The following is a 27,636-nucleotide window of genomic DNA, read 5'->3' as shown; positions in this document are numbered from 1 at the left end:
TTCCAAATACATAAAGCTATAAAAAACACCTGAGACTATTCGTACTGTAAACAAATAAACAAAAAAAGAAAATTGGCAATCAAGTGAATGTGCATCCATGGGAGAATGGTTGCCAAATTGTGTACATTCATGCCAGGAATGAACAGGTGCTTCTAAAGAGAATGAATTGGAACTATTTTAGTTGACTTGTAAGTAATTCTACAAAGTTGAGTGAGGAGGGAGTTAATAATAAACAAACCCCTGGTGTGTCAGGGGAGGGGCTGGGGGCTTTATAGGTACGGAGGAAAGACTGGAAGGATACACACCAGGTTGTGAATAAAAGTGAGAGGCGAAAAGGCAAGGGAGAAGTGGAAAATGAGCAAAAAAAAGAAAAGAAAATTGAACTATATAAAACCCCAGCATCCCAGCATATATATTACGATCCCATTTATTATATATATATATGTATAAAAATTAGAGAAAAAAGTTATATCTCTATTTAGAAACCTATAGGGATACCTGTGATATAGTAAGGAAAAAGGTAAAAACAAAAGTGGTAAATTAATATATGTATTACGATTCTATTTTGGTAAAAACAACTGAATCCCTGCATATGTGCACCTAACCCTGTGTAGCTTTGCATGAGCAAGGTAAAAGGTGTGGAAAGTCACACAGGCTGGCATTAGTTACCCTGGGAGACTGAGACGGGGGGAGGTAGAGAGGAGGGAGGTAATTAACTCCTTCATATATATCTTGTATCAGTTCACATGTTACAAAAGCAAGTCTATAATTTGAAAGACATCAAATAAAGAAAATGCTATGTTTCCATAACATTAATCTATCCTTAACAGTCTAGAAAGGTCTCTTTGTGTGGAAAAGAGTCTGAAGCAAAAGGTATTTCAAATATTTACCACTCCATTTCCATCTTCTTGGATGACTTGGATATGAAATTGTTCAATATCTTAAAAAAAAACAACAACAACAACAGAAAGATAGCTTAACCTTCATGAAAAACGAGTCCTTTTTTTCACCTAACAGTTGTGAATATTTTTTAGTAAAAGCAATGCAGATTAAATAACTGGCTGAAAAATAATATTATCACAGATAGCAATCTCACAATAAAGGCACAAAACAAAAGCCACCTGTCTCCACCCTCCCTTTACAGTCTGTTCCAAGTCCAGACTTTATTCTCCTCCTCAATATTAACAACACAGGAAGCATTTAACCCTTCTGCTCCCCCACGTTCCCTCAACAAGCATTTGCCTGCCCTAAACCATCACTCTTATACAGGGCTAATAAGGGCCCATTCGGTAGGGTTTATCTTCCATTTCCAAATAGCAAATACCTTTTTGTATGAAAATATCAGATAGAAAACTCTTTACACAAGATAGCTGGGGGAGGTATTTTTATAGGGGTCAACTTCACATTAACAGAACTCGGAACCGTTCTGTAGATGGTCCCTTTTGCTCAGTCAGCAATTTACATTCGGCCATACTTACCTTCTGCGGGTTTTAGTTACAAAAATGTGAGACAGATATTCGGCGAGAGCATAGGGACTGAACACAGACCTCACCCTCAGGCCCGTCCTTCCAGTTATAAATCAGCAGTTTCATCTCGTAACTTGAAAGATGGCTTACCAGCTAAGATCCACCAGGGAATTTTCTCCTTTCTCCACCCCACCCCCCAAACTTAAAGACATCATTAAAGGATGTCCCAATCTTATTTGTCTCTACCTGAATTTGACCAAATTAGTACGTGTCCTCAAGTTCTGCCATGGAATTCTTCTAGCTTCTAATGCCTTCCCCTCTCCCCATCCCAGCCTCTCCCCTTATATCATGGTTACCCATTGTGACAGACATGCTAAAGAAGGATGGACTACAGAAGGCAAAAATGTCCTGAGCAGCTTTCTACAAACATTCCACCATGTGACAAAACTGGAAATCCATACACACAGGAGCCCAACCTTCCCAGGATGAGGAAACAGAGCTGAGCCGAAGGGAACAAGTAGGGGCTGAAGGCAAAGCCTTTCCACAGGAATCCTAGGTCTCAAATGGACATCAAGGGTCAATGGACCCATGGCCCTGGCGAGTGGACAGCTAGAAGATTCAGTCATGCCCCACACTTCACTAGGAGATGTGCCATTCATGAAGCCCCCATATGGCACCCAAAGATACACTTACATTTCTCTTCTGAAATCAGTAACAGATGGTTCTCTGGGAGAGGGTTGCTTTCGACGTGTGGGTGGAGGAACTGTAGAAAGGAAATTAATCAAAATCACAAGCAACTACCTTGCTTATTCAAACAGTGCAAAAGTTGCATCTGACCACTATACCACTACATACCACAGAAGGGACTGAGAACCACAGAATAGTTTAGGCGAAACACATTACAGATGGAAGCAAGGAGGAAAAAGGAAAGCTTTCAGGAGCTCAGTTCTCCGGGGGAAACTGGTCGCAGGTCCACCATAACTCATTTAAACAATAAGGCTGAAGCGTAAGCTACTCTTAGGGATGGTGCTTGCTATCAGGAATATGTGATTCTGAAGCCAATCAGAAACAACGCCAACAACATTTGCACAGAAAGTTCTATCTCACATGCACAAAGTAAGAGCGGTCAACACATTTGTTGTGCAACTAAATCTAGTATTTCATTTGAAAGTCAAATAAATGCACTCTCCCCTACAACTTCCAGCGTCCCACATGCAAGAGACAAAGCACGGCACAACCAGGGACTTTCCAAAAAGGACAGTGAGTCACGGCGCGGCATGTGGTGGAGGACTTACAAGCCTCAAGCCTAGAAGGACTGCCACTGGGAAGCAAACGCTCGATCCATCCCACTGCCCCTTCTCTGGGATCTCCGGTATGTGCCAGCCCGCAGGACAAAGCAGGCAGCCAGCAACACAAGCCTGATGCCGTCAAATGTGATACAGGGGAAAACTGGTCATGGCATGACCCCAGTGACTTAATTCTTCCATCATCAGAAGGGTTACCCCTATCATAAATCAGCAGTGTCATGCTTAACATGCAAGACAGCTTACTAGATGAGATCCACCGGTCAATTTTGGTTTTTACCTCCAAACTCGAGAGCCTAGTGAAAGAACATAATCTTTTATGCCCCTATTTTCCAGCCGGCAGCCTCTGTCAAGACTGAACATTTTTGACAAAATATACTACCTGGTGCCCTAACTTTCCATAATGACAAACTGGAAATAGAACTGGTCAATTTTTTAAATTGTTTGTAGTCAAGTTTCCCTTTCAGAATTGAAAAATAAACCATTAACTATGTACCCTTCTTCAAAGCAATAACCCCCAAATTAAAAAATAGATAGCAGTGCAGAACTCAGCTATGAAAATAATATAGAACTTATCATCTCCTGACTTGTGACATCACGCACATCAGAGAGCATACTCTGCACACCGGGGTTGAGGAGAAGCAAAGATGAGCGACGCTACACAGATAATGCAAGAGGAAATGCTGTGTGCCTCAGGACAAGGAGATGCTCGGACAGAAGATGATACGGCCTCCCCCAGGTCTGCAGAGGTGGCCAGGGCATGCTCGCTTAGGGCTGTGATCTGGACGGTTCTAAACCTTTGCCTGGTCTTTGGGTGGCCATCAGCGAGAATTGATTTGAAAAGTCTCATTTCGGGGGAGGTTGTTTTTCTTTCCATTATGAGGCAGCCGTACGGCAAGGCCAGGAAGTGAGAATATAAATAGACTGGCTTCAGACACAGCTCTACAAAAACAGGCAAGGTTTTTTGTTTTGTTTTGTTTTGTTTTTTGCATTGTGAGTAGGAATCTATATAGATTATATCATATTAGGGAAATATTTATCTTCACAAATATGGAGCTAGATTCTGATTATTAATATTCATCATTGGAAGGTATGCACAGTAGGTGTGTAGAGGGGTATATAATTACCCTCTGGAACTATCTGGAAGACACACCTCACACTGGTAGGGAACTCTCAAAGGGTACCAGGTTGAGATCCCAATCCCACCCACTTGTGTCCTGCTGAAGTTGCTCTGTGAGGGGGGGTGAAGGCTGCACATGTAGCCTTAGGGAAATGTACTACTGGAGCTCTGCAGGGATGTTTTGGTAAAAAAAACAGGAGACAGATCATAGGGTAAGACTAAACTCAGTGGACAGTGAATGGGGATTCTCTAAAAGGGAGAGGGTGAGAGGGCGGGGAAGGGTGGGGCTTCACCAAGGATGGAGGTTTGGAGGAACTTCTCTGTCCTGAAGCTCAGGCATGAGGAACAGGGAGCAGGGCTAGGAACTGAGATGGGTCCACAAGATGACACAGGTTTTTCTTTATTTGGGTGGAGACGTTTCCTTAGGTCTATGGATGCAGTCACGCATCATCACTTTTAATTGTTTTTAATTGAGATAAAATTCACACAACATAAAATTCACCATTTTAACTATTTTAACGTATATAGAATTCAGCAGTTTCCAATATACTCACAATGTTGTGCAACTGCATGTATACTTGTAAAACCTTTTCCCTTTCCTATGCTGTAATTCCCTTTAGTGGCGCTAATCCTTCAATACTGTCTCGTCACCTTTGCAGCCCTGAGTGGAGATGCTAAGGAAGCCAAAGGAACAGGCCAGAAAAGGGAAGTGTGCTCTGTCCCAAGGTCACTCCTGCGCTGATGACACTGTAAACAGAGTGGCTTCCTGGGGGAGGGGAAGGCAGCCTAGGAGCTCCACACCAGGCCCTGTCTGGAAGCCAGCAGCGGCCCCCAGTGAAGCCAGAAGTGGTGGCAAAAACACACAACTGGAAGGACTGGCTGAGAGTGGAGGACCGGGGGCCGATGAGACACAGTCGCCTCTCCTAAGACACAGTGCAATAGGGAGACCCAGTGGCTCAAGGCTGGGAGCAGGGAGTGAGGAGGAGCAGATCCTTCAGTTTACACAAGGAAATCATGCAATGCTGCATGAACACATGGAGTCGATTCTTGTTGCCTGTGGTAGTTCCAAGCTATAAAGTCACCACAAACACTGTTTACTGACTACTGGACCACGGCTCCTGGGGAAAATATGGGGACAGGTTCTTGCGAGCCTGTAGTCACATTTTTATCAACAAATTAAGACACAACTTTGTTTAATGTGCGTTTCTGTTTAAAGACACCTTATTTAATATATATTGTTGATTTATTAGCGTTGAACTCACAGTCAACAGCACTATAAATTCATGGCTGAATGAAGCTTCTCTAACTAATAGACATACTTTCTCTGTAAAGTACATCACAGCCTTCTTGTACTTAGGAACACGAGACAGCACTTTGGCACTATGCTTGGGGACATTTTAAACAGTGAAAACAACAACAAAAAGCCCCAGAAAGGGAAAAATATGGCACTAAATAGACCATGAAAATAACATTTCTTTACAGTCTGAAGACTGGATCAAGAAGGCAGAAGATGACCTTGTTCCCTCAGCTGGGAACACGCGCACACATTTTTCACCACTTTGCACACGTCTGCAAATGAGTATGAAAGTGCCGTAAAGTTTTGATTTTAGGGTTACAAATAAATTTTAGCAAGTAGTAGAATTCACAAATTCCAAACGTGCAAGTAGTAAGGATTGACTATATCTAGTCCATCTGCCTTATACATGCAGCGCTTCTGCCTCCATTCATGGAGTTGATAAATTCAGAGATTAAGTCATTTAATCACAGCTGTTTAATCTGCCAACTACATGAATACATTAAACAAACCATTTCAAACCTACCTCAAACGTGTTTTGATGTTCAGTATTTTGTCAGGTAAAACATTATATTCCTACCAGACAAACCTTGACATAATAGAGACAGAGGAGTTAGGTTTGTCTTCATTTCCATGTTTGCAAAGCAAGAGCAGATAGTTCCAGCCATCCCCAGCTGCCAGATGGTTCTGAGGATGAAAGGTGACAATACATGCAAAAGCCATTGCCTCCAGGATTCCTGCCTTTAGATTAACGTGAGAAGGGATCCACACACTCACTTACCTGTACCCAGATATAGCTATCCACGGCTTTTAGAACCTTCACATTGTTAACGGGGTGGATTTCGACCAACAAAGTTAAGCACTTTGATCCTACAAAGAAAAGGAGGCTCTTAGTAATGCAGACCAGAATACCACACGTGATCTTCTCCAGACAGGCCAACCTCGAAAGTGGAAATGTGCCATCTGCTACACCAGTTATTCCACAAAGAAAAGTAATTTTCTTAAAGTTGACTTTGACATTTCTTAAAACCCAAAATAGACACAGAAAAGATCACAAAGGAGAAGTCACTGTGCATGGAGTGAGGAACAAGTTCCTGGCCCTCTTCAGTCATTTTTAGCATAGTTTCACACGCCCTCTTGCTTCTAAGCCTAAACAAACAGCTCTGTTCAGTGTCACTCCAATTTGGCAGCACAATGCCAAATAATGTTTGTGCATGAAAATATGAAGCTATTTCTGATGCATGAACATGTTACGGTTGACAGCAGCTGTTGGGACCACAGGGGCGTGGCTTCCCTCGGGAATGGTGGTGGAGCTCCACTGATAAAGACCCACTTATTTCCTCTGTGTCACATTTGAGCAAAGGTCACAAAAGATAGCAATTAGGAGGAAGTCCTTGGACACAGGCTAGAAAGTGGTTACCACAGATATAGCCTCCCTCCCCCAAGATTAAACCTCTGAAAAGAAGAACTTGCCTTATCTTTGAGTTCTTATAAAGACTCTAATATTCTCAGATGCTTTCTCAATGACTATTTTGAATAATAATGTTTCAATTTGGGGATGGCACAGCAGCCTGGAGCTGAATCAATGCCAGGTTTCACTATTTAAGAAAGTAACCTGACAGCACTGCTTTATTAAAAAAAAAAAAAAGGCAAAAATGTAAAAAAATTTCTGGGATATGGCCTCATAATTGCAAGGACTGAATATTTCTGTAAATATGCCTTTAAAAGATGACTGAAAAAGCAAGACAGTGAGTGAGTTATTGTCTGGGATCATAAATATACAAGGACAGAACAAATGAACAGCAAATGCTGTTTGGTCAATGGGTGCTTGTAGCTCAGTATGACAATCCCATTGACAGGATCACACACCAGTTCAAAAGGGCGGTATTTCCAATAACTGAGACAGAAGTCAAGGTGAGGTGCTTCAGGAATCTGCTTGATGACTCAAAAATGGCTCTGGGAATAAGAAAGATATTGGTGTCAAAAATACTTGTGAAGAAGAACAGAATGGAAATGTTCTGTGAAATGTGAGAATGAGAAAGAAAGCAATTTTCCTTATTATTTAAGCGTGCATAACTAAATTAACAAGTAATACAAAGCTGACATTCGACTATTTTATCTCTTGCCTTAAGAGCCTATATATTCCAATTGGAAAAAAAATGGGGAGGCGTAAGAGGAAGCAGGGGAATCTCCTTGTTGGAAAAATAAGGAGTCACCTTTCATTCGGCCTTTTTTGGTAGCGAATTTGTACCCAAATGAGATAACTAGCTATCAGCTAAATTCACTTGCCTTTAAAAGAGGAAAATTTTCAAGGCCAGAAAGCATCTTCCCACACTCATTTTTCCCTTCTTTAGGGCAGCCCTAAACTTAACTAAGAGAATCAGCATTAAGATAACAGTAATCGTGCAAACAGGAATTTCTCTCAATAACACGCCATGTGCTTTCCTAGTGTAACAGGAAGCTCTCTGGATTAGGGTTCTAGAGACGTTGGTTCTAGTTTAAGCTCTGCCACTAACCTAATAGATACTTTTCAACAAATGACCAAGCATTCCCAGGCCTCAGTGCCTTGTCGTTAGAAAAATAAACTGAAAAGCTATCGAAGCACATCATTCCTACAATCGCTTTCAGCCATGAAATCGCGTGATTCCCTGAAGGGCTTAAAGTTGTCTTAAGAATTCAGAGAAGCCAGACATCAGTGGAAACCCGGAGGGCATCACTGAAGGGTACGACACGGCCAGGCAGCATATGGACAGCACAGGAAGCAGAGACAGCAGGATCGAAAGCCACAACATGGGCGGACCTCGAGGGCATCATGCTTAGTGAAATAAGACAGACGGAGGAAGACACATACTGTAGGAGCTCTCTCATATGTGACAGCTAAACAAACAAACAAAAACCCAAGCTCACAGATACAGAGAACAGACGGGTAGCTGCCAGAGGCAGGGAGCGGGGGTTGAGGGAAAGAGGTGAACTGTTTTTTAGGTTTGTTTTTGGTTTTAGTTTAAATCAACTGACTAAAAGTTTTTTTAAAACCCTGGGGATAGGCCTGGCACGGGGAGGGTGGAGAGTGGGCAAAAGAAGCTGGGCTCCCACAGGTCAAGGTCCACGTTGTGAAATGGTGACAAGGTCGGGAAAGTCCAGGAGGGCCCGGTTCTGAAGAAGCTCTGGTTCTTAGAGCTCTGGAACCAAACCACAGCTTCCTGGAGAGTCCGCAGCACTGGACTGCCCACAAGGTGCATGGGGCCCCTGGAGAGTCCCGGCGCGGGCAGTGGGTCCACAAGCGGTCACTCCGGTTGCTGCCCAGGGGCATCTGCTGGGCCTTGGGGCACATGCAGCTCCACAGGGGAGGGTGAGGGGGCAGCTGGGCCTGGCTTCCTACGGAGGGTCATTTTCTAAACAAAACTCTAACTGCCATGGCCACGGCCAAGAAGAGAAGCACTGTTGACGTTGTAAAAAAAACTGTGTTGTAAAGTGTGTGGACCAAGGAACCCATCTTGTTCACATGAAAGATGTTACAGTTGGTCTCATTTGCAATGGAAAAAAATCTCATTATAAGCAAGAGAGTTAAACAACACCGTGAGGCAACCTACATTTCATCATCAAACGGCTTATCAGGGCATTCACGGACACAGAAAACAAGCCTTTCCAAATATTTGTTCAAAGGACAAAACATAATAGATCCCATAGTGCTTTCTGGCCGCGTCACTTCTGAAACCCTAAGTGAACAAAGGCCTCCTCCGGCCTCCAGGACCGTCTGCCCCTCACCCCTGTCTCCCTCTGGCCTCCGTGCCTTCCACTCCGCCCTGTGCGCGCCACTGTGCCTCAGTGACCTCCTCACATCCTTGACCTGCAGCCACAAGCACACTCCGGCCTCAGGGCCTGTCCGCGGCCGCTGCCAGAAGCGGGTCTCCTCAGGGCCACGCGCTCTCCCTACCCACTTTCAGATCACTGTTTCAACACTCCTCTAACAGTGTTTCCTAGGATCAAACCCCCAATAAACTAATGGCGCTCAGACTCTACTCAGGGAGAAACCCAAGCTAAGACAAGAAGTGATCTCAGGGAACAGGATCAGCTCTGCCACGAGGGGCTGGCGTGAGGGAGTGGGAGAGCGAAAGGGAAGAAAGCAAAGTCAGGACGTGGGGCATCATCAAGTGAGCGACCACCGGGGGTCTTGAGCTGCACAGAGTGCACCCCAGAATACCCGCTTTAGGGATGGAAGAGGGGGTATTTATCCTTCAGTTCCTTGCCCCCATTCATCATGGCTTACCCTATTGGGAATCTTTTCCAACCGTACATACTTCCAGGTGATACAAACAGATTTTCCCAAGGGCTCTGGGCAAAGAGTAAGAAGTTGGCAGAGTAGCTGAGGGGAGGCACTGTCTGCCAGATTACACTCGGGCAGAGCTGGCTCCCACGGCAGGGCTGGCATAAAAGGTGAGCTAAGAAGATCGAAAGCATGAGCCATCTACCACAATCACCAACAATGTCCATTCTAGTATTTCTAAAGATGCGATCAGATCATCTCACTACAGGTGCATCCAACTTTTGAGACTGAGTCAGCACAGCTGAATGGGAGTCAAGGTCGTAATCAAAACTTACAATAAAGTTGGTCTGAAAGTTCACTGTATAATATATATAATTGCCACTGTTCTGCATGCTAATCAGCCATAGATGGTAGACATAAAGATTATAGTTTCTACTGTGTTTACCAGCATAATAAAGAATTTCTAAAGCTAAAATGAATAAGGCGCAAGAGGAACTGGGAGGTGCAGGGAGCCAAGCCAAGGTTCTGTATAGACGCCCAGCCTTGTGTTTTGGAGGAACACAAGCAACTAGGCCTTTCTCTTCTTGGATAAAGGGGTTTACTAGCCCAGGAGATCAGGGTCATCTCCTGGTTTTGCCCAGACCCTTGGTTTAGGGATCAGGATACCAGTGTCTTAGATCCTATTTTCCTTAAGCTAGGCCAGGTCCATCACCTCTGAAGGGAGCTTTGCCCCTAATTCTAAGAGGAGCAGACAATGCTAAGAGGCAGACACGGCACAGGAGAGGGAAGAGGGTTGCTGCGGTCCTCAGGGTAACAGAGCAAGAGGGAGGGGAAGGATGACTAACACAAATGATGAGATTTCAGGGGAAGCCTCCAGCCCGCCAACAGCTCCCATAAGCTCTCGTGCTGAGGTCCCTGATGAGGTCCCATCCAGCCTTGGTTCTGGCTCCCTTGACACTCTAAACTGGCTCTGTGGGAGCCCGGGACTGCCTCCTAAGCCTCATGTGGAAAGTATGTACAAGGGCTTTTTCCATCACATGCAACTGCAGGAGACTATATCTGAGCGGGAACTATGCTAACAAAAGGAGTTTAAGTGCTAAATAAACAGAACAGATGGAAAGCACTGCAGGATCAGAACAGTAAGAGATAAAAATGAGATGCACTAGACCAGAGGTTGAAAAATGGTAGTCCACAGGCTACATCCAGCCACAGGGGGTTATCATTGCCTGAGGACAATTTTTAAAAATATTTGAGCCAACATTTAAAAATTAAATTTTTACTTAAAAGTCTATACTTCTCTTGATAAATTGAAAAGCTAGTCCGACTGGGCTCATTGTCCCCACTCTGGATGGGGGACATATGCCCCATGGGACACCCCCACCCACCATGAGTCCCTATAGCTTGCTTGCCATGAGGACAATTGCCAAGCCTCTCTTGCATGCCCCTGTACCCCCAGCACCACGCACGGTGCCTGGCCCACTGCAGGCACTCAATATTTGTTGAGTTCTTGACAGACAGATGATGTCGAATGTCAAGGGCGGGGAGGGCATTTCATAGATCACAAACTATGAAGTGAGGCTTGGGAAATGAAAAGAACTGATTTTTATTTAGAACTGGCGGACTATTCATAATTGGCGGACTGTTCATAATGCATTATGCATTGGTCAACAGTTCACCAGATATAAGAAAAAAATAGTATTCTTGAAGGAATACCAACCTTTTCCCATTCACACCACCTTCTGACCATAGGGTTCTAGTGTGTTCTCAATGTTTTAGTCTGCAGGTGCTAACTGCTTTTTTTTTTAATACTTCTGACATTTACTGTTATATTATTTTCTGTACTTTCTTATTTACTTGAAAAGAATAACTTAAAAACACTCTCTTTCATTCTTGACATGACCTTTGCCTTTTCATTCTGAGATAAAGCTATTTGTAAAGATGCTTGACATTTGCCTCAGTAGTTCAATAAATCTTCTTCTATCAACAGGCACTGAAAGTATCATTTCATTACCTGGTTGAAGCTCATTTCTTCTTCCTTCTTTAGTAGATTGAACTAAACTTGCAGCTAACGGGAAAAGAAAAAATAATCCATCAGCAAATGATCCATGCAGCGGCTTGTTAAAGTTTACCATTTTACACCTGAAATGAGTGAGGGCTCAAAGGATCTGTCAGTGTTGATTAAGGTAAAACACAAAGCATTCCTTTTTTGTAGGTAGACTCTACAGATCGCTCATTCCAAATCGAACCTCCCAAGAACATCTCTTCTCAGAAAATCATCGTTATAGAAGACACAAACACTGCAAAAATCCAATACTTTGAAACTCAAAAAATGCAGTTTAGCTCTTGACACGTAGCAATAAAAGAATTCCACTTACCAAGCAAAGTTCTCTCCCTGTTGACAGAGCAACTGACAACTTGCAAGTCTTTCTCAAATGTATAGAGATGCTATTGAAACAAAAAGTGTTTTTTAATTTGGAGTTTCATATTAAATAACTTTATGAATACAAATTCCCATTTAGCGCTCTACCAGGTATCATCGTGGCAAAACATTTCGCTAAAGAACCATCCATGAAGCAGGTTTATCCATACTGAGAAGTTTCAGATTATTTTTTAAGAAAAAAGTTTACTATTGTAGGCCACGTTTGGCACTGAAACTTAACCATGAGGCAACAGAGCTTAGTGATTAAGAGCACAGACCTTGGAACCAAAAGAGACCCAGGTTCAAATCCTGAGTCTGCCACTGTCTGGCTGTGTGACTTTGGACAAATTATTCAACCTCTCTGTCCTCCCATCAGTAAAGTAGGAATCCTAATATCTATCTCATGAGATCATGAGAAGGATGGAGTGAGATAATCTATAGGAAGCACTTATTACAATGTCTACCACACATAATAAGCACTCAAATGTTGCTATTACGATTATTGAGGGAAGTTAAGTTTCAATCAAATCCCATCACTCTGATATCATTAACTATGTCTAAGAGACAATCACAAGTGCCACTCTCACGGGACTCTCTTCCTTAGAGCATTGGCAAAGTCATTTCACTTTATTTCATCTTGATTTTCTCACACTTTAAAATGTTGCAAGATTCTATTTCCTCAAATATTAAAGAAAATGAGAAAAGTCATGCAGAAACAGGAAGTGCTGTGCAGATTGAGGAACCGGAGTCAATCACAGTTACATTAGGCAAACCCTCTTAAAATATCTCGGAGAGTAAGGAAAGATAAATCTTAGAGCTCTGGAGAGAACAGGCTAAGAGAAAGAGCGAGTAGCAGAAGTATTAAGAGGGAATAAAACAGGACTGAGAACACACTAGAATCTCATGGCCAAAAGATGATGGAAAATGTTGGGAAGTCAGGCAACCCTTGATTGGAGAAAGTGAACTTTGAGTTAATAAGAAGCCTCTGAATTCACCTGAGAGATTTTGGTTTCCTTGGACTCTGCTCTAAGTGAGGGATTCTAATTTATAACAAGAATCATGGATGTATGCAGTTAATTTTTAGTGTTTTGTCCCTTTAATTATAAAATAACACATAAACATCGTCTCAGGGTTTAAAACATTCAAATACTACCAAATAAAAACTCCAGGCTCTTCGTTACGCTCACCCAACCCTAACCCCCTTCCAAGAGGAAACACGTTGGTAATTTGCTCTGTAGCCTTCCAGATCTTTTCATATATATTTATGCATATATATTGCATAGTTTTCTGGCAAGTTTTTAAAAAATATGAACGGAATGTACTATTCTGGCAACACGCTTTTCTCATGTAACAATGTGTTTTAGAGGGCCTTCTGTGCCAGTGTACATTTATAGACTTCTTAATCCCTTAATATTTGGAAATTGTTTTTACGTAGGCACAAAATGACTCGCTCCCATTTGCCCCAAGAATTAGGCAAACCTGTCACATCAGCCAATGCCTTATGTGAGTGGCTTGGGTCCATACCTGGATCTTTGAGAAGCAATGAGAAGCCAGGCAGCTGCAGGTTCAGCAGAAGCAGAACCAGAGCCCGGGGACACGACGTGATCCTAAGCCCCTGGGAGCACAGGAATCTCGGGGAGGACACTGGACTTCCCGCATTCCTATGGGATGTTGGTTAATTGATCTGAGCCAATTTTGCTTGAATCTCAAAGGACTAAGAGACTTCAGCTGAAGTTTTGGTCTAGGAGTCCTTGCACTATTTTTTTTTTTTTTTTTAAGAAAATGGTGCCAGGAGATGGTAAGAGGGAGAAGAGAAAGGAAGGCAAAGAAATAAAAACTAAACTTTTAGAAAAATGAGAATTTGTATCTATAAAAAGCAGGAGGCAGAAAGAAGGAAAATTCTAAAAGCAGTAATCAAGGAGTAATCTATGATTTATGGTGATTTTTACCTCATTTTGTCTGGTGTGACAATCAAATAATCCAAAGAAGACGTTTCCCTTATCATCCTAGAAAAAATTAACTAGATGTTTATTAAAGGTCATTATTTAGGAAGTTAAGATATTACTAGTTTCAAAATAAACCTGCAATAATTCAGCTAATATTAGCAATAAGCACCGTAAAGGTAGTTTGCCGTGCAGGTCAGAAAGAGACTGAACCTGCACACAGGCTCGAAGAGAGCAGTGGACTAAGGATGTACAGCTCCGTGAGTTTCAGGGACCCTGTCTAGTAGCACTGAGGATGGTGAAAAAGCAAATCTTTTTGTACTTCCATTTATTTTTTTAAGAGAATATAAACCGTATGATGGACATTGGGAGTGGTGAGAACAAGTCCCTGATAGTCTTCTAGGTAGAACTTTTTGAATCACACAATTCCTTACATGCAGCATACTTATAGGAATAACTTAAAATAACATTTTTTAAGCAAAAAAAAAAAAAAAGTACAGTGATACAACTGTGCAAAGCAAACTGGCCACTGAAATTATTCTTTCATGTTCCCTACTATAGTAAAGTTATCAGTAAATTAAACTGTTTTTCCCTAGAACACTTGACATTGGAAACACATTGTTCAATAATAATGCCTCAAAAGTTTGATGAGCGTTTCTAAGTCTGAACAGATGATGCAATCATATGTAATATTTTCTCAAAGATAAAATTTGCACACACTAATTAGGTTTAAACATCTTTTACTTGGCATTTTCCCTCTAGAAAATGGACCTGCTCATTTATTCAAAAAATGTGACCACTGTGTCAGACACTGTGTAGATTTTTATTTTATTTTAAAAAGAGAAAACATTTCACGAGACTGAATTTGAATCACCCGTTTAATCTCACAACATAAAAAAGTCATCTGTTAAAGATTAAATGCCAAGGTTTATTCATTATCCCTCAATAAGATATAGCATAAAATTCTATAAAAAGAGAATATAAATGGTTAAAATAGTAAATTTTATGTTATGTATATTTTACCACAGTAAAAAAAAAGAAAGAATACCAATGTACCTTATAGGTATAAATAATATTTCCATTTCTTTCAACATTTAGTACACGTAAGCTCTCATAATTATTTTCTAAAATACCTGAAATGATAAGATAATAGCAAGTTAATACTTAGCAGAAGTTTAAAAACACATCTAACGAATATAATATTAGTGAAAAGCCAAATATAAAAGAATAAATATGGATAATTCCATTATATAGAGTTTAAAACAGGCAAAGCGAGTCTATTGCATTAGAGGTCAGGACAGTAGTGACCTTTAGGGAAGAGCAAAGGAGTAGTGATGGGGAAGTGTCTCAAGGGAGCCTTCTGAGCTGCTGGGAATGTTGCAAATGTTGAGTATGCTGATATCCCCACTTTGCAACAACTCACTCTTGACCCGTATGCTTTTCTGTGTGTATGTTATACTTAAACAAATGTAAGTATCCATGAGTTTTTGCTTTATGAATCTTGAAGCTATGTTATTAGGGGCATAAAACCTTAGAATTGTTATAGCTTCCTGGTGCATTCAGCTGTCAGGAACTCAGCAGCGCTGCCAGGTCTCAGAGTGGTAGATTAAAGCAACCCGCTAAAAAAGCAAGTCAGTCAAGCCTTTTAACACTTACTGTGATGGTATAAGCAAGAAGCTAAACCCGAGACAGCACCAGCTTCCCAGCCCACGTTTCCCCCTGGAATGGCATGCTGGTGGAGGGGCAGGTAGACCAGCGGAGAGGCGGGGATCGCCCACTGCTGAGGGAGCCCCAACAAAAGGCTCCTCCAGTATCGTGGACCCAGGGGCTCAGGAGACGGAGAGGGAGACGAGCGACGAGTGGGAAAAGTACTGAGTACTGAGTCAAAGTGGAGAAAAAGGATCTTCAAAGTTCCCCTCTTTTTCCTGCTAAGGTGCCAGGCAGAGGTGCTTAAGGAAGACCTCTGCTGATGGCTCCTGATAAAGAGGCCTCCACACGGAAGCACCCGGGCTGGGAATGCAGCCGTGTATAAGAATATGGTCAGCCACCGGGGTCTGAGTCCTGACTGTGCCTCCCTTCAGGGACTTCAGTGCGTGGCTGTGCACCAAGCCTGGTTTGGGGAGGGCACCTTTCCTGCACATGAGGCCTGCCAGGCAAAGCTTCGCAATTGCTGATGTTTGGGCTTGAAAAATCACACATAGGTTTTTAACCAGGAGCTGGACTAGTCAACCCTTTTATTCATTACAAAATGTCTTTTATCTTTAAAAATCCTTTTTACTTTAAAGTCCACTTTATCTGACATCAGTATAGCCACATCAGCTTTCTTTTGGTTAATGCTTACATGATATAATTTTTTCTCTCCTTTTATTATTAATCTTCCTGTGTCTTTAAGATATGTGTCTTACAAGCAGTTTCCTTTAATTAGAGTATGTTGCCCATTTACATTTAATGAAATCACTGATATATTGGGTTTACAGCAATCATATTACTATTTTCTATGTGACTCAACTGTTTTACTCTTTTCTTGCCTTCTTCTGGATTAACCAAAGTGTTTATTATTTCAGTCTCCTACCTATTAACTTGCCAGTTATATATCCTTTTGCTATTCTTTTATTAGTTACTCTAAAGTTGACAACATGAATCCTTAACTTATTATGTTTTAACATTATGTGGTGCCAAGAAATGTGAAGCAATTAAGACTCTCATACACTGCTAATGGGAGTATAAACTGGAAAACTGGCAGTAGCTCGTGGAGCTGAACACACACGGCTCAGCATTTCACCTGTACATACATCCCAACAGAAATATACATATATTTTGTCAAATGACACATATAATGTCTATAGCACTATGGTTCATAATGGCCAAAACTGGAAACCCAAAATATCCAGCAAATGAAGAATGAATAAATTGTGTGTACATCCAAACAATGGAACACTGTACGACAACAAGAATAAATTAACTTTTTATAACATACAACATAAATAATTGAGCAAAAGAAGCCCAGGTCCTCCTCCTTCTCAAAAAAAAGGGACAAACTGCATGATTTAACTGATACACAAGTTTCAAAAACAGGGAAAATGAATCTATGGTGCTAGATGAGTGATTGCTGGAAAGGAGCGAAAAGGGGATCTTCAGGGTTCTATTAATGCTGTCTGTCCTGATTTGCGGGCTAGTTCCATGGATGTGTTGCACACTGTGAAAATTAACTGAGCTGTGCACTTATGATTTGTGTACTTTTCCGTAGGAAAGCCATATTTTGACAAAGGATATAAAGATGCTTTACACAAACATTTAACTTGTAAGTTAACTGATTGTCATTTGTCTTCTAAAATTTTAGGATATTCCTCCCAATTCTACAGTTAAAGGATTTAAACACCGGCAGATACAGCCTTGAGAACTATCATAATTAATTGAGGAGAAAGGTGTATTTCTCCAATTTCCTCAAAATTAAATTGCTTAAACTCGACTCATTTCCCCCATAAATGAATAGCGTTTTTAGATGTTAAAATATGATCATGTTTATTATGACAAGTTACAATATTCAGACAAAACATTCGCAAAATATCCTATAAGTCAGAGCAAATTTCAGTTTGTATTCCTGATTAAAAGGAAAAAAACAGGATAAAAAATAAAGACAATTGGTGACCTGGACCCCTGAACTGGAGCTGGAGGTGGGCAATATTTAGACAGGCAAAGAACAGGTTTCAGTGAGAACTTAGGAATCATCCTGAGATCTCTCTTCCCCACTCTTCACAGAAAGAAGCTGCCTGGACCTTCTGGGGGTGGGCAAAAGGGAGGCGAAGTGTTTTCTATATATGGGTATATACACTTCTTAATGCATACTGAGCTGTCAAATGCACTTCCCACTGATTAAAAAAAAGAAGGATGATCACTTGGTCTCAGGAGAATAATATGATTCAATTTGTTTACTGCTAAATAGTACTTCACGATTTACAGAGGTCTCATTTCTATCTCATCCACACTGTGTAAAGTATTATAGGCCCATTGTACCGCTAAAACAATTGACTTTCCATGAGGTTAAGATACTTGGTCAATATCCTATATCAAAAAAGTGGCACAGACTAATCTCAAACCTAGAAAAAGGTAAACAGAGGGAACTAAGTTTCCTGTACCACGCTAACAATGGGAAAATGGATAATTACTGAAAAATCCTTTTAAGGTAGATTTTCGTAGACATCTAAAGAGAATTTCAATGAGTTTCTTTTCATCCTGCACATAACTCAAAATTCCTGGAATGCAACGTGTCAATATCTGGAGAAGTACTTTTTTCTTTCAAGATTATAAGGATGCTGGGAGAGACCTTCTCAAAAGTACACTTAAAAGGTTTCAGCTTAGATAAGAAAGTCCTTTGCAAGAAATCTTGCTATGAAAATTCAATTTCCTTGCTAAATCAGCTCTACTTTCAAATCGCTAAAAAATTAAGAGAAAAAAATCTCCAACACGTGAAGATTACAACAAACGATATATACTTATTCCATCAAACCAGTACTTCTCCACTCTGGCTGTGCATTAGAACCACCAGGAGAGCTTTTAAAAGAACATGGATGCCCGAGCCCTGCCCAGAATATTCTGATTTTATTGGGCTGGTGAGGGGCCCAGACTCTGGTGTGTACATGTTTTGAAGTTCCCTTTGGGATTCTAACGTGCAGCCAGGGTTGAGAACAATTGAACGACACATTTATATAATATATTAAACAATATTCACTAGATGGCATACCCAGGACCAACTTACAACGTAACCATGGTAGACAGAGTTGAAATAAACAAAAATAATGCTTTCATGGGTCTGTTAGGTAACAATAGTTGCAGTCTTAAATAATCCTAAGTACATAGTTCTCCTCTCAAGGACATTTGAATTAGACAGATTTGGCAATGTTGGAAATTCAGAGACCAATGTCTCACCGCACACATTAACCCAGCAACCATCCCTGCCCAGATTAGTTGCCCATATTTTAGACACACCCTTTAAAAAAAAAAGTATTCAATAACCTCTTTGCTTATTCACTCTGACTTTTCTCCTGGTGGTTCATCACAGGAAATTCCAGAGGAGGAAGTTTAGCAATTTCAAATGAGGAAATGTGGTTTAATTTTACAGTTCAGTGTGCTCAGAGCTCATGGAGGAAAAATGAAGCATTTTGACAGAGGAGATACTTGCATAAGTAAATTTACTAAAGCAAAGGAGGGTTCCTAGACATTAAAGATGTTGGCAAGTCACAGCTCATGTCAAATTGAAGCTCATTTGCCAGATATTCTTGTCCATTTCAATCCGCTCTTTTCTAAACATAAGTGACTTCCTTTACAGGAAGTCTCACAGCCTTATACAAAAATTTGGACTAGTTCCTAGTACACAGATCGAGAGGTGCTAAAATACGATTATACCTATGACATTTCTATTCTGTAAATAATTCACATAAGTCTTCAGGCTAACATGACCAGATATTATACTTCCTAAATTTATGAAGTAAGCATCATTATGTGACTTCCATTTCATATTCTGAATAAAATGAGAAAAAGCCAGGAAGGGGTGATTAGTTAAGAAAGAGACGAGATTTAGAAAAGGAGTCTAGGAAAGAAAAGTGAAAAGGAAGGACAGTGGCGAGAGAACAGGACAACAGTGAATGAAGACAACGTGACTAAACCACTCCCCTGAGCCCAGATCTGTCTGGATGCACAGGAGGCAACAACAAAAATCATTACTCTTGAATCAGTCACCCAGGAAAATATATCACTTCCCTGGCAAAGACGAATGACCACAAGATTTGAAAGATGAATCAATCTGATGTCTCATAAATCCGAGACTAATCAAAGCAGGCATGAAGACATAGGCAAGAAAACCCACATTCCTTATGGTCTTCAATATGCATGACATTTAAACCTTAGAAAATTTACATGCCATAGACTTTTTCTTAGTTTCTTGAAGATGTGATACATTCCAACAAGGGATTGAGCATTGGATGCAAAAATTAATATATAAAATCTGTTGTATTGCTACATACCAGTAATAGTTAGAACATGTAAAGTTTCTAAATGTGCCATTTATGAGAGTAACAAAAAATAATAACAACCCAGGAATAAATCTAGCAGAGAGTGTGCAGGGTCAGGGTCAGGCTCAAGGGTCAGGGTCAGGATCAGTGTCTAGGGTCAGGGGTTAGGCTTAGGGTTAGGGAAAGGTCAGGGTCAGGGCCAGGGCCAGGGGTTAGGGCTTAGGGTTAGGGTTAGGGGTCAGGGTTAGGGCTAGGGCTCAGGGCTAGGGATTAATTTATCCAGATGAATTTTATCCAGATGGATTTAATTCCAGATGGATTAAAAAACAAAACATGAAGAGTACAGCTATAAAGCTTTTCAAACTTAATATAAAAAAATCTTCACGACTTCCGAATCGGGAAGAATTTCCCTAAAAGATCCAAAAAAGTACAAATCATAAAGAAAAGACTCACCAATTAGACATGAAAATTAAGAACTCTTGCTTATCAAAGGCACCACCACAAACTGGAAAAAAACAAGTGACCAAAAATATTGCAATACACGTGATGAATAAAGGGTTGGAATCCAGAATACAAAAAGAACCCTTAAAAATCAATATGAAGAAAACAACAGAAAAGTGGACAAAAGAATGAACAGATATCTCATAGAAGGGGACACTCAAATGGCCAATTAATATATAGAAATGCTCAACCTCAGGCCACAAGCAAACAACATTTAGACCCACCAGTCTTACAAAAAATTAAAATTCCGGAACTATCAAGAGCCTGTGAGGATATACGTAAAGTGTCAAAAACATTTCCGCACCACAAATGGGAGCATTAATAAGTGCAACTACTTTGGAAAACAATTTGGCAGTAGCCAGGAAAAAGGAAGAAGGGTCTAGCCTATGACTCAGCAACTCCACTGTTGACACTCATCCTAGAGACACTCGTGCGTGTGCACCAGGAGACATGCACAAGGTGAGCAAAAGCCTTGACTGTAGTAGCAAACGCCAGAAACCTCCCAGATGTCACCCACCAGAAAAAAGATCAGTAAAGCCGGCTACTCTACGTCCTGAACTGAGACTGTTTAGTATCCAGGATGTTTATTACGGAGTGCTTAGCAAAGTGAGGTCAACACCTGTAGGAAGAAGGAGAAAGAAGGAGGACCAGGTAGGGGGAGAAGTCAAGCTCAAGCTGCAGTGCAGGCCCAGTAGCTCAGGTGGCCTCAGGGTTCTCCACCAGGGAAGCTCTAGAACTGCAATGGATTGTCAGAGCTGTCTCATGTTGAATCAAAATGGCAGGCCTTTACATTCCACAACAAATCCTAATTAGAATGTGGGCCACACCCAAAAGGCCATGAAGTTGCTCAAGGCAATCCCTGAAGGGGCTGACAGCTAAAGGCTATCTGCTGACCACACTCACAGCACCTGGGACAAGCCCTCCTTTGAAAGGAGGATGTAAGTGGTGCATCTCCATGACCACCACATTGTTGTATATTCACACAATGGAATACTATATGGCAGTGAAAATTAATGACCTATAGCAGTCAACATGGGTAAATCTCACAATAATGAGGGGGAAAAGGCAAAAAACACACATAGTATGCTTTCATTTACTTAAAATTCACAAACAAGCAAAATAAAATGATATTTTGCTTAGGGAGAAATACAAACAGGTTAAAACTAAAAATAAGATCAAAGAAATGTTAAAATATAAGAGCTTAAATGGTTGTTACCTCTGGGAGATGTGGGATAGACAGGAATAGGATCAGATAAGGGGACACAAGAGCCTTCAAAAGTCTTAGAAAACACAAATAAATGGAAATATATACCATGCTCATGGATTGGAAGAATTAATACTGTTAAAATGTCCATACTACAAAGAGCAGTCTGCAGACGCTGTGCAATCCCCATCAAAATACCAATGGCATCTTTCACAGAAAATAGACCAAATAATCCTAAAATTTGTATGGAACCACTGAAGACCCCCAACAGTCAAAGCAATCTTGAGAAGGAAAAACAAAGCTGGAGGTATCATGCTCCTTAACTTCAAACTATACTACGAAGCTACAGTAATCAAACAGTATGGTACTGGCATGAAAACAGACACATATATCAATGGAATAGAATAGAGAGTACAGAAATAAATCCACACATATATGGATTAATCGATGACAAAGGAGGCAAGAATATACAATGGGGAAAAGACAGTCTCTTCAATAAATGGTGTTGGGAAAACTGGACAGCTACATGCAAAAGAATGAAATTGGACTACTTTCATACACCATGTCCAGAAATAAATTCAAAATGGATTAAAGACTTGAATGTAAGACCTGAAACCATAAAACACCTAGAAGAAAACATAGGCAGTCAGCTCTTTGATATCAGTCTTAGCAATATTTTTTTGGACCAGTCTCCTCAAGCAAGGGCAACAAAAGCAAAAATAAACAAATAGGAGTACATCCTACTAAAAAGCTTTTGCACAGCGAAGGAAACCATCGACAAAACAAAAAGGCAACCTACCCAATGGGAGAAGATATTTGCAAATCACATATCCAATAAGGGGTTAATATCCAAAATATTTAGGAACTTACACAAATTAATATCAAAAAAACAAACAACCCAATGAAAAAATGGGCAGAGGACTTGAACAGACATTTTCCAAAGAATACATACAGATGGCCAACAGGCACATGAAAAGATGCTCAACATCACTAATCATCAGGGAAATGCAAGTGAAAACCACAATGAGATATCATCTCACACCTGTCAGAATGGCTATCATCAAAAAGACAAAAAATAGCAAGAGTTGGTGAGGATGTGGAGAAAAGGAACCCTCATACACTGTTGGTGAGAATGTAAACTGGTGCAGTCACTATGGAAAACAGTATGGCTGTTCCTCAAAAAATTAAAAATAGAGCTACCATATGATACAGCAATTCCACTTCTGAGTATTTATTCAAAGAAAACAAAAAAAACACTAATTTGAAGAGATGTATGCACCTCTATGTTCAGTGCAGCATTATTCACAATAACAACCTAAGTCCATCAATAGATAAATGGATAAAGAATATGTGATAGATATATCGGAATATTACTCAGCCACAAAAAAGAACAAAATGTTACCATTTGCAACAACATGGATGGACCTAGAGGGTATTATGCTAAGTGAAATAGCCAGACATAGAAAGACAAATACCATATGATTTCACTTATGTAGAATCTAAAAAACAAAACAAAATGAAAAACAAAATAAAACAGAAACAGACTCACAGATCCAGGAAACAAACTGGTGGTTACCAGAGGGGGGAAGCGTTGGGTGTGGGTGAAATATGCGAAGGGGATTAAGAAGTAGCAACTTCCAGTTATAAAATTAATGAGTCATGGGGATGTAAGGTACAGCCTAGGGAATATAGTCAATATTGTAATAACTTTTTATGGTGACAGATGGTAACTAGACTTATGGTGATCATTTCGTAATATACATGTATATAAATATCTAATCACTATGATGTAAACCTGAAACTAATAGGATATTATGTGTCAATTATACTTCAATAAAAAGTCTTGTAAACTCTCGATACTGTTCTATTTTTAACGTGGATATGTGGTTTCGTTTTATGATTATTATTTATAACTTACATGTGTTGAAACATTCTTTTGTATAATTGTTTTAATTTTTAAAAGCACAAGTATTTTCTCCATTTATTTCAGAAGAGACCATTTTCCCAAAGTTCAACCCAGAACCAGAAGCAGACGCAGTGATCAAATATGGTCCCCTCACTCTCTAACCCCTAGTGGATAAATCCTATCCCATAGGCACTGAATTTCCACGTGTGACTTAGCCCCGCTTCCCAGCTATTTTGCCAAGAATATGTCATACTTCATGAGTATTACTTAGCACCGCTAAAAAATCTTCAGTTATAATGGTTGATGTAAAAATATTAAGGCTTCAAATTTAGATAGCAAGTGAGCAGAGAGGAGACACTGCAATGGAATAATTATTCATAATTTACATTTGAAAAGCCGAGGCTCAGGAAAATAATTTGCACAAATTTATGGAGTAACAGCTCTGCTAGAAATAAAACAGAATCCCAGATTCCCCTGCCACTGCTACAAATTAGTGCAGAAGAGGAATTAACTCCTGTTTTTTGAGCAACAACCCACTGGTGATTATCAGGAATATCGTCTTTTAGGATAACAGGGCTAATATCTTGCCAGGTGTTCTGCAAGAGCAAAATACTACCAACATCAGAAAACGCTGGTATTTCCAGTAAGTTCACTTTCTGAGGACCCAAGTGTATCTGCTGTTTAGTGGAATGTCAATGTACAAGTTTATATTTCTTCGCAGATGAGTAAGAGACACAAGGAAGCCAAAATCTAATTGGCTCGCACACAGCTTTTCAATCACAACACACATTACTGAAACACAGGACTGTGGCATTTCACACTCCGTCTAACTTCTCATTTGCAGACCCCTGCCATTTAGCTACATAAGGTGGAGGCTCAGAGAAAGGGTCACTCTGTGGTGGAAAGCAGACTTGGAGCTGCTTATTGTATTTTGAAAAGTTAAACTTTCAAAAACTGTTTGGACATTCAGAAAACTTTAAAATTTCCCCCAAAAGCAAACCTTTACTAATAATGACACTAGTCATTAGTCAAACTCACTAGTCAAAACTCAAGCCTTAAGCTATAAACATGACTCCTTATTTGGAACTAACAATCCACATGCCAAGACAACCCCACAAATAATTCTTCAAAAGCCATGAGACAGTGCCAAAATGCAAGGTAGGGATAGAAAACTTTCACCAAGATAAGGGGAAAGGCGTTGCAGATATGGGTAACGTGACAGCCCTTCCAAAAAATACCCTAAAACGGGAGGAAAAGATAGGAAGCACACTGAGTGGACAGCTCCTGTGCACAAGGTGGGATCCAGAGAAACCGCTGCTTCGAAGCTGAACTGAAGCCCTGAAGTGGCACCATTATTTACAGCAAACTTCTCTTCTTAAAAAGAAGAAGAAGAAAAAAGAAACTAGGAAATCACAGAGTTCCCCTTCTTTAAAGTTTTGATTGATCAATACTGGGGAGGTTCCAAAGTCACTTTACACCCCCTCATCAAAATGAAGACAAAGGATCTTGGTGACCGATGAAAACCACAGCCGCAATGCTGGGAATGTATTCCCCTGCGCCCTGAGGGCGTCGGGCAGGAAACCTGAGCATCGCTCCGTCCAGGCCCGCACAGGCGGTACGATCGGGGGTGGTGGGCACGGGCTCGGTGCTTCTCAGGACAACAGCAGGCTCTCAGGTCACTGCTCACAGCCTGAAAGCAGACCCCTGCCCTCTCGCATTCACATCTGAAGCTGCAGGTCCTCCAAATCACGCTCACTGTTCACAGAGTTACGTCTCACAAATGTGGGGACAAACCGTGCAACTGTTAAGTATTTACACGGTGGTTTTCTTGATGGCCATGACTCATCTTTTCTTTCTCGAAACGCGAGACCTTCCAGGAGCCCCTAGTCTTGGCAGAGCCCCTACCATGGGCGATGAACCTGCCCAGGCGGGTGAGATGCGAAGGAAGCGTCGAGAACGACCCGCTCCCACTCCCCGCAGCCGCGGATTAGCGCAGCGGAGTCTTGGCGCGCCCTCCCCGGAGGAGGTGATGCTGAGGGTACCGCCGGCGTCCGGGCCTTTCGGCTAAGGATGGACCGCTGCGGGCCACAAGCGAGCCAGAAGCCGCAGGACCCGCCAGAAGCAGCCGTGCAGCCCAGCCCAGCCCTCGCCCAAAGCCCGGGCTCCAAAGAAGGAAGCTCGCCCCCCGGCGCCGACCTTCCCGGGGGGGCGGGGGCCGCAGGCTGCCCGCGTCCGGTCTGCGCCCCCGCCGCGCCCGCGCCCCGCCGCCCGCGCCCGCACCTGCGCCGCCGCCCCGGGCCCCCGCCGCCGCCCGCAGCCCCGGGAGCACGTCCTTCCGGAGGTCGAAGTCGGCCGCCAGACGCAGCGCCATGGCCCGGGCACGGCCGGCGGGGCTGCAGGGCTGCGGGGCCCCTCCCGGCCTCCGCGCGCCGCCCCGGCGGCCCTGCGCCCGCCCCTCCGCCTCCCCGCCTCCGCGCCTCCGCTTTCGGTTCCGCGCGTCCGGGCGGCGGGGCCGGAGCGCCGCCTCCTCCTCCCGGCGCGAGCCGCGGGCTGGGCGCGCAGGGCTGGCGGGCAGGGGACCCAGGCCCCGAACCCTCAACCTGCGCCCTTGCGGGGGCGATTTGTCTGTTTTAAGGGCCGTGGAGGAGATGTGGCCAGACCGCTGGTTTCCAAACTCTGCTGCGCATTAGGTGTGGGCGCTGGGCATCTTTTTTTAATCCCCAGGTGATCCACTGTGCAGCAAAATTTGGATCCGCTTGGCTAGAGAGGGGTATTACTGGCTGGATCCCCCGACATGGCTCAGGTTCATCGCAGGGGCAGAAGTGGGTGGCGTCTCGGGGCTATACCGCCTACCTTCACGGTGGTGTTTTATTGGGAATGTTGAGGTAGTAAGCAGAGGGAGCGTGTGAAGAAGACTCTAGTTTGAGATACTGGAGACGCTGGAAAGGGTTGATCAGCTTCCCACAAACAGGTCCTCTGCCTGTTTCCGGTTCCCTACCCTGGCTTCAACAAAGCTGAATTGTTTAGGATTCCTTCTGTGATTGGGCTTTAAAAAGCGCGCTCGCTCTTCCAGGGGCACCTGCCATCTCAGGCCCCTGCTCAACCCCATCCCTGCAAATAAATGCAGCGTTTTCTTAATCTCGCCGCTCAGCTTTCTTTTCATTCCCGCGAGGGCACCATCAGTAAGCTCAGTGGTTGTTGTGCCTTTGGCACTGCCGGTTCCCGTCCATCCGGAACACCAACGCCAGATTACTGCTCTCCCTAAAACCAAGCTGTCCTCACTACCCTATGCAGAAGACCCTGAGTGAGAGCTGGAGACCCCCCGGATAAAGCGTCTGCACTTTACCGCATCCTTCCAGCCTTTCTACCTAGAACTTCAGCTCCAGGTTGACCTGACTTCCTCTGATTCCACTCTCCTTCCTCCGAAAAAAGTCACCAGGCCCTTCCGACCTGGATCCACAGACCTTCTCAGAGCTGCAGCCTACGGCGACCTTCCCAGCCCTGAACTCCTGGAGCTGTATTGCTGGCACGCCTCATTTGACAGTCGCAGACTGCCTTGAGACGTGAATATTGAGTCTGGAGTCTTGGCACACGCCCCTGCCTCTTCCTAGGGGCTAACAGAGCGCCTGGAAGGGGCTCAGCCCTTACCGAAGAATAAGTCGATACAGTAATGGATGAAAGAAGGCTTTCTCGTGTGTTTCCCTAAGTTAGGCTCTGAAAACTACCTGCCTGGGGTCATCAGGGACACTCTCTTTCGAAGCAGACTCCCGCGCTCTCCTCGGCCTGGGCCCAGAAAAGTGCATTTCAACCAGAGCCTCGGGGATTCTTAGCTTGCTAAGGTTTGAACACCACTCTGCAGAAAGGTAAAGGAAACTCGTGGCTGCCCTACAGACATCTTTCTCCAGTTGAGGCAGTGAAGCCTTTCAAGGGGAACTCCACACCTCACCACCACCGCTGGAAAATGTTCCTGCCTGTCAAGTGTCTGAAGCTTCAACAGAAATGCTTAATGAGGCTGCTGGTATTGCTAGTGCATGAAACGGAGGCCGCGGGGGGCGCGGAGAGCTGCCACCACGACTGTTTCCTATCGGACCAAGCTGGCTGCCCTTTGTCATGCAGAAACATCTTCACTTGCCTATTTTAAAAATTCAGTAAGTTTCCAGGGCTTTTTTTTCCCCACAGTTAACCTCTATTTCTGCCAAGCACGACT

General features: G+C 42.5%; 1 protein-coding gene across 9 annotated transcripts in view; it reads right to left on the bottom strand.

Moving 5' to 3' along the window:
- The window catches only part of GSAP (gamma-secretase activating protein), a 79,438-nt gene extending 53,505 nt beyond the window's left edge, over positions 1–25,933 (bottom strand). For 6 of the 9 annotated variants that reach the window (XR_011539378.1, XR_011539377.1, XM_070617036.1 and 3 more), the window contains exons 1-8: positions 25,710–25,933; positions 14,867–14,943; positions 13,817–13,873; positions 11,824–11,893; positions 11,460–11,513; positions 5,966–6,054; positions 2,160–2,229; positions 891–940 (exon numbers count right to left, since the gene is read on the bottom strand). Coding sequence is in view for 5 of the 9 variants with exons in the window: in XM_070617036.1 (XP_070473137.1) it covers positions 891–940; positions 2,160–2,229; positions 5,966–6,054; positions 11,460–11,513; positions 11,824–11,893; positions 13,817–13,873; positions 14,867–14,943; positions 25,710–25,800 (558 nt within the window). In the remaining 4 variants the exon portion in view is untranslated. Of the gene's footprint in view, positions 1–890; positions 941–2,159; positions 2,230–3,016; positions 3,067–5,710; positions 5,774–5,965; positions 6,055–11,459; positions 11,514–11,823; positions 11,894–13,816; positions 13,874–14,866; positions 14,944–25,709 lie in introns of those variants that run through there. The other 3 variants (XM_070617041.1, XM_070617037.1, XM_070617042.1) reach the window with 3 other exon arrangements.
- Positions 25,934–27,636: the final 1,703 nt, after the last annotated feature.

The sequence above is a fragment of the Equus przewalskii genome, chromosome 4 (genome assembly GCF_037783145.1).
Source record: "Equus przewalskii isolate Varuska chromosome 4, EquPr2, whole genome shotgun sequence".
Taxonomy (NCBI): domain Eukaryota; kingdom Metazoa; phylum Chordata; class Mammalia; order Perissodactyla; family Equidae; genus Equus; species Equus przewalskii.
This window is presented reverse-complemented; position numbering and strand designations above follow the sequence as displayed.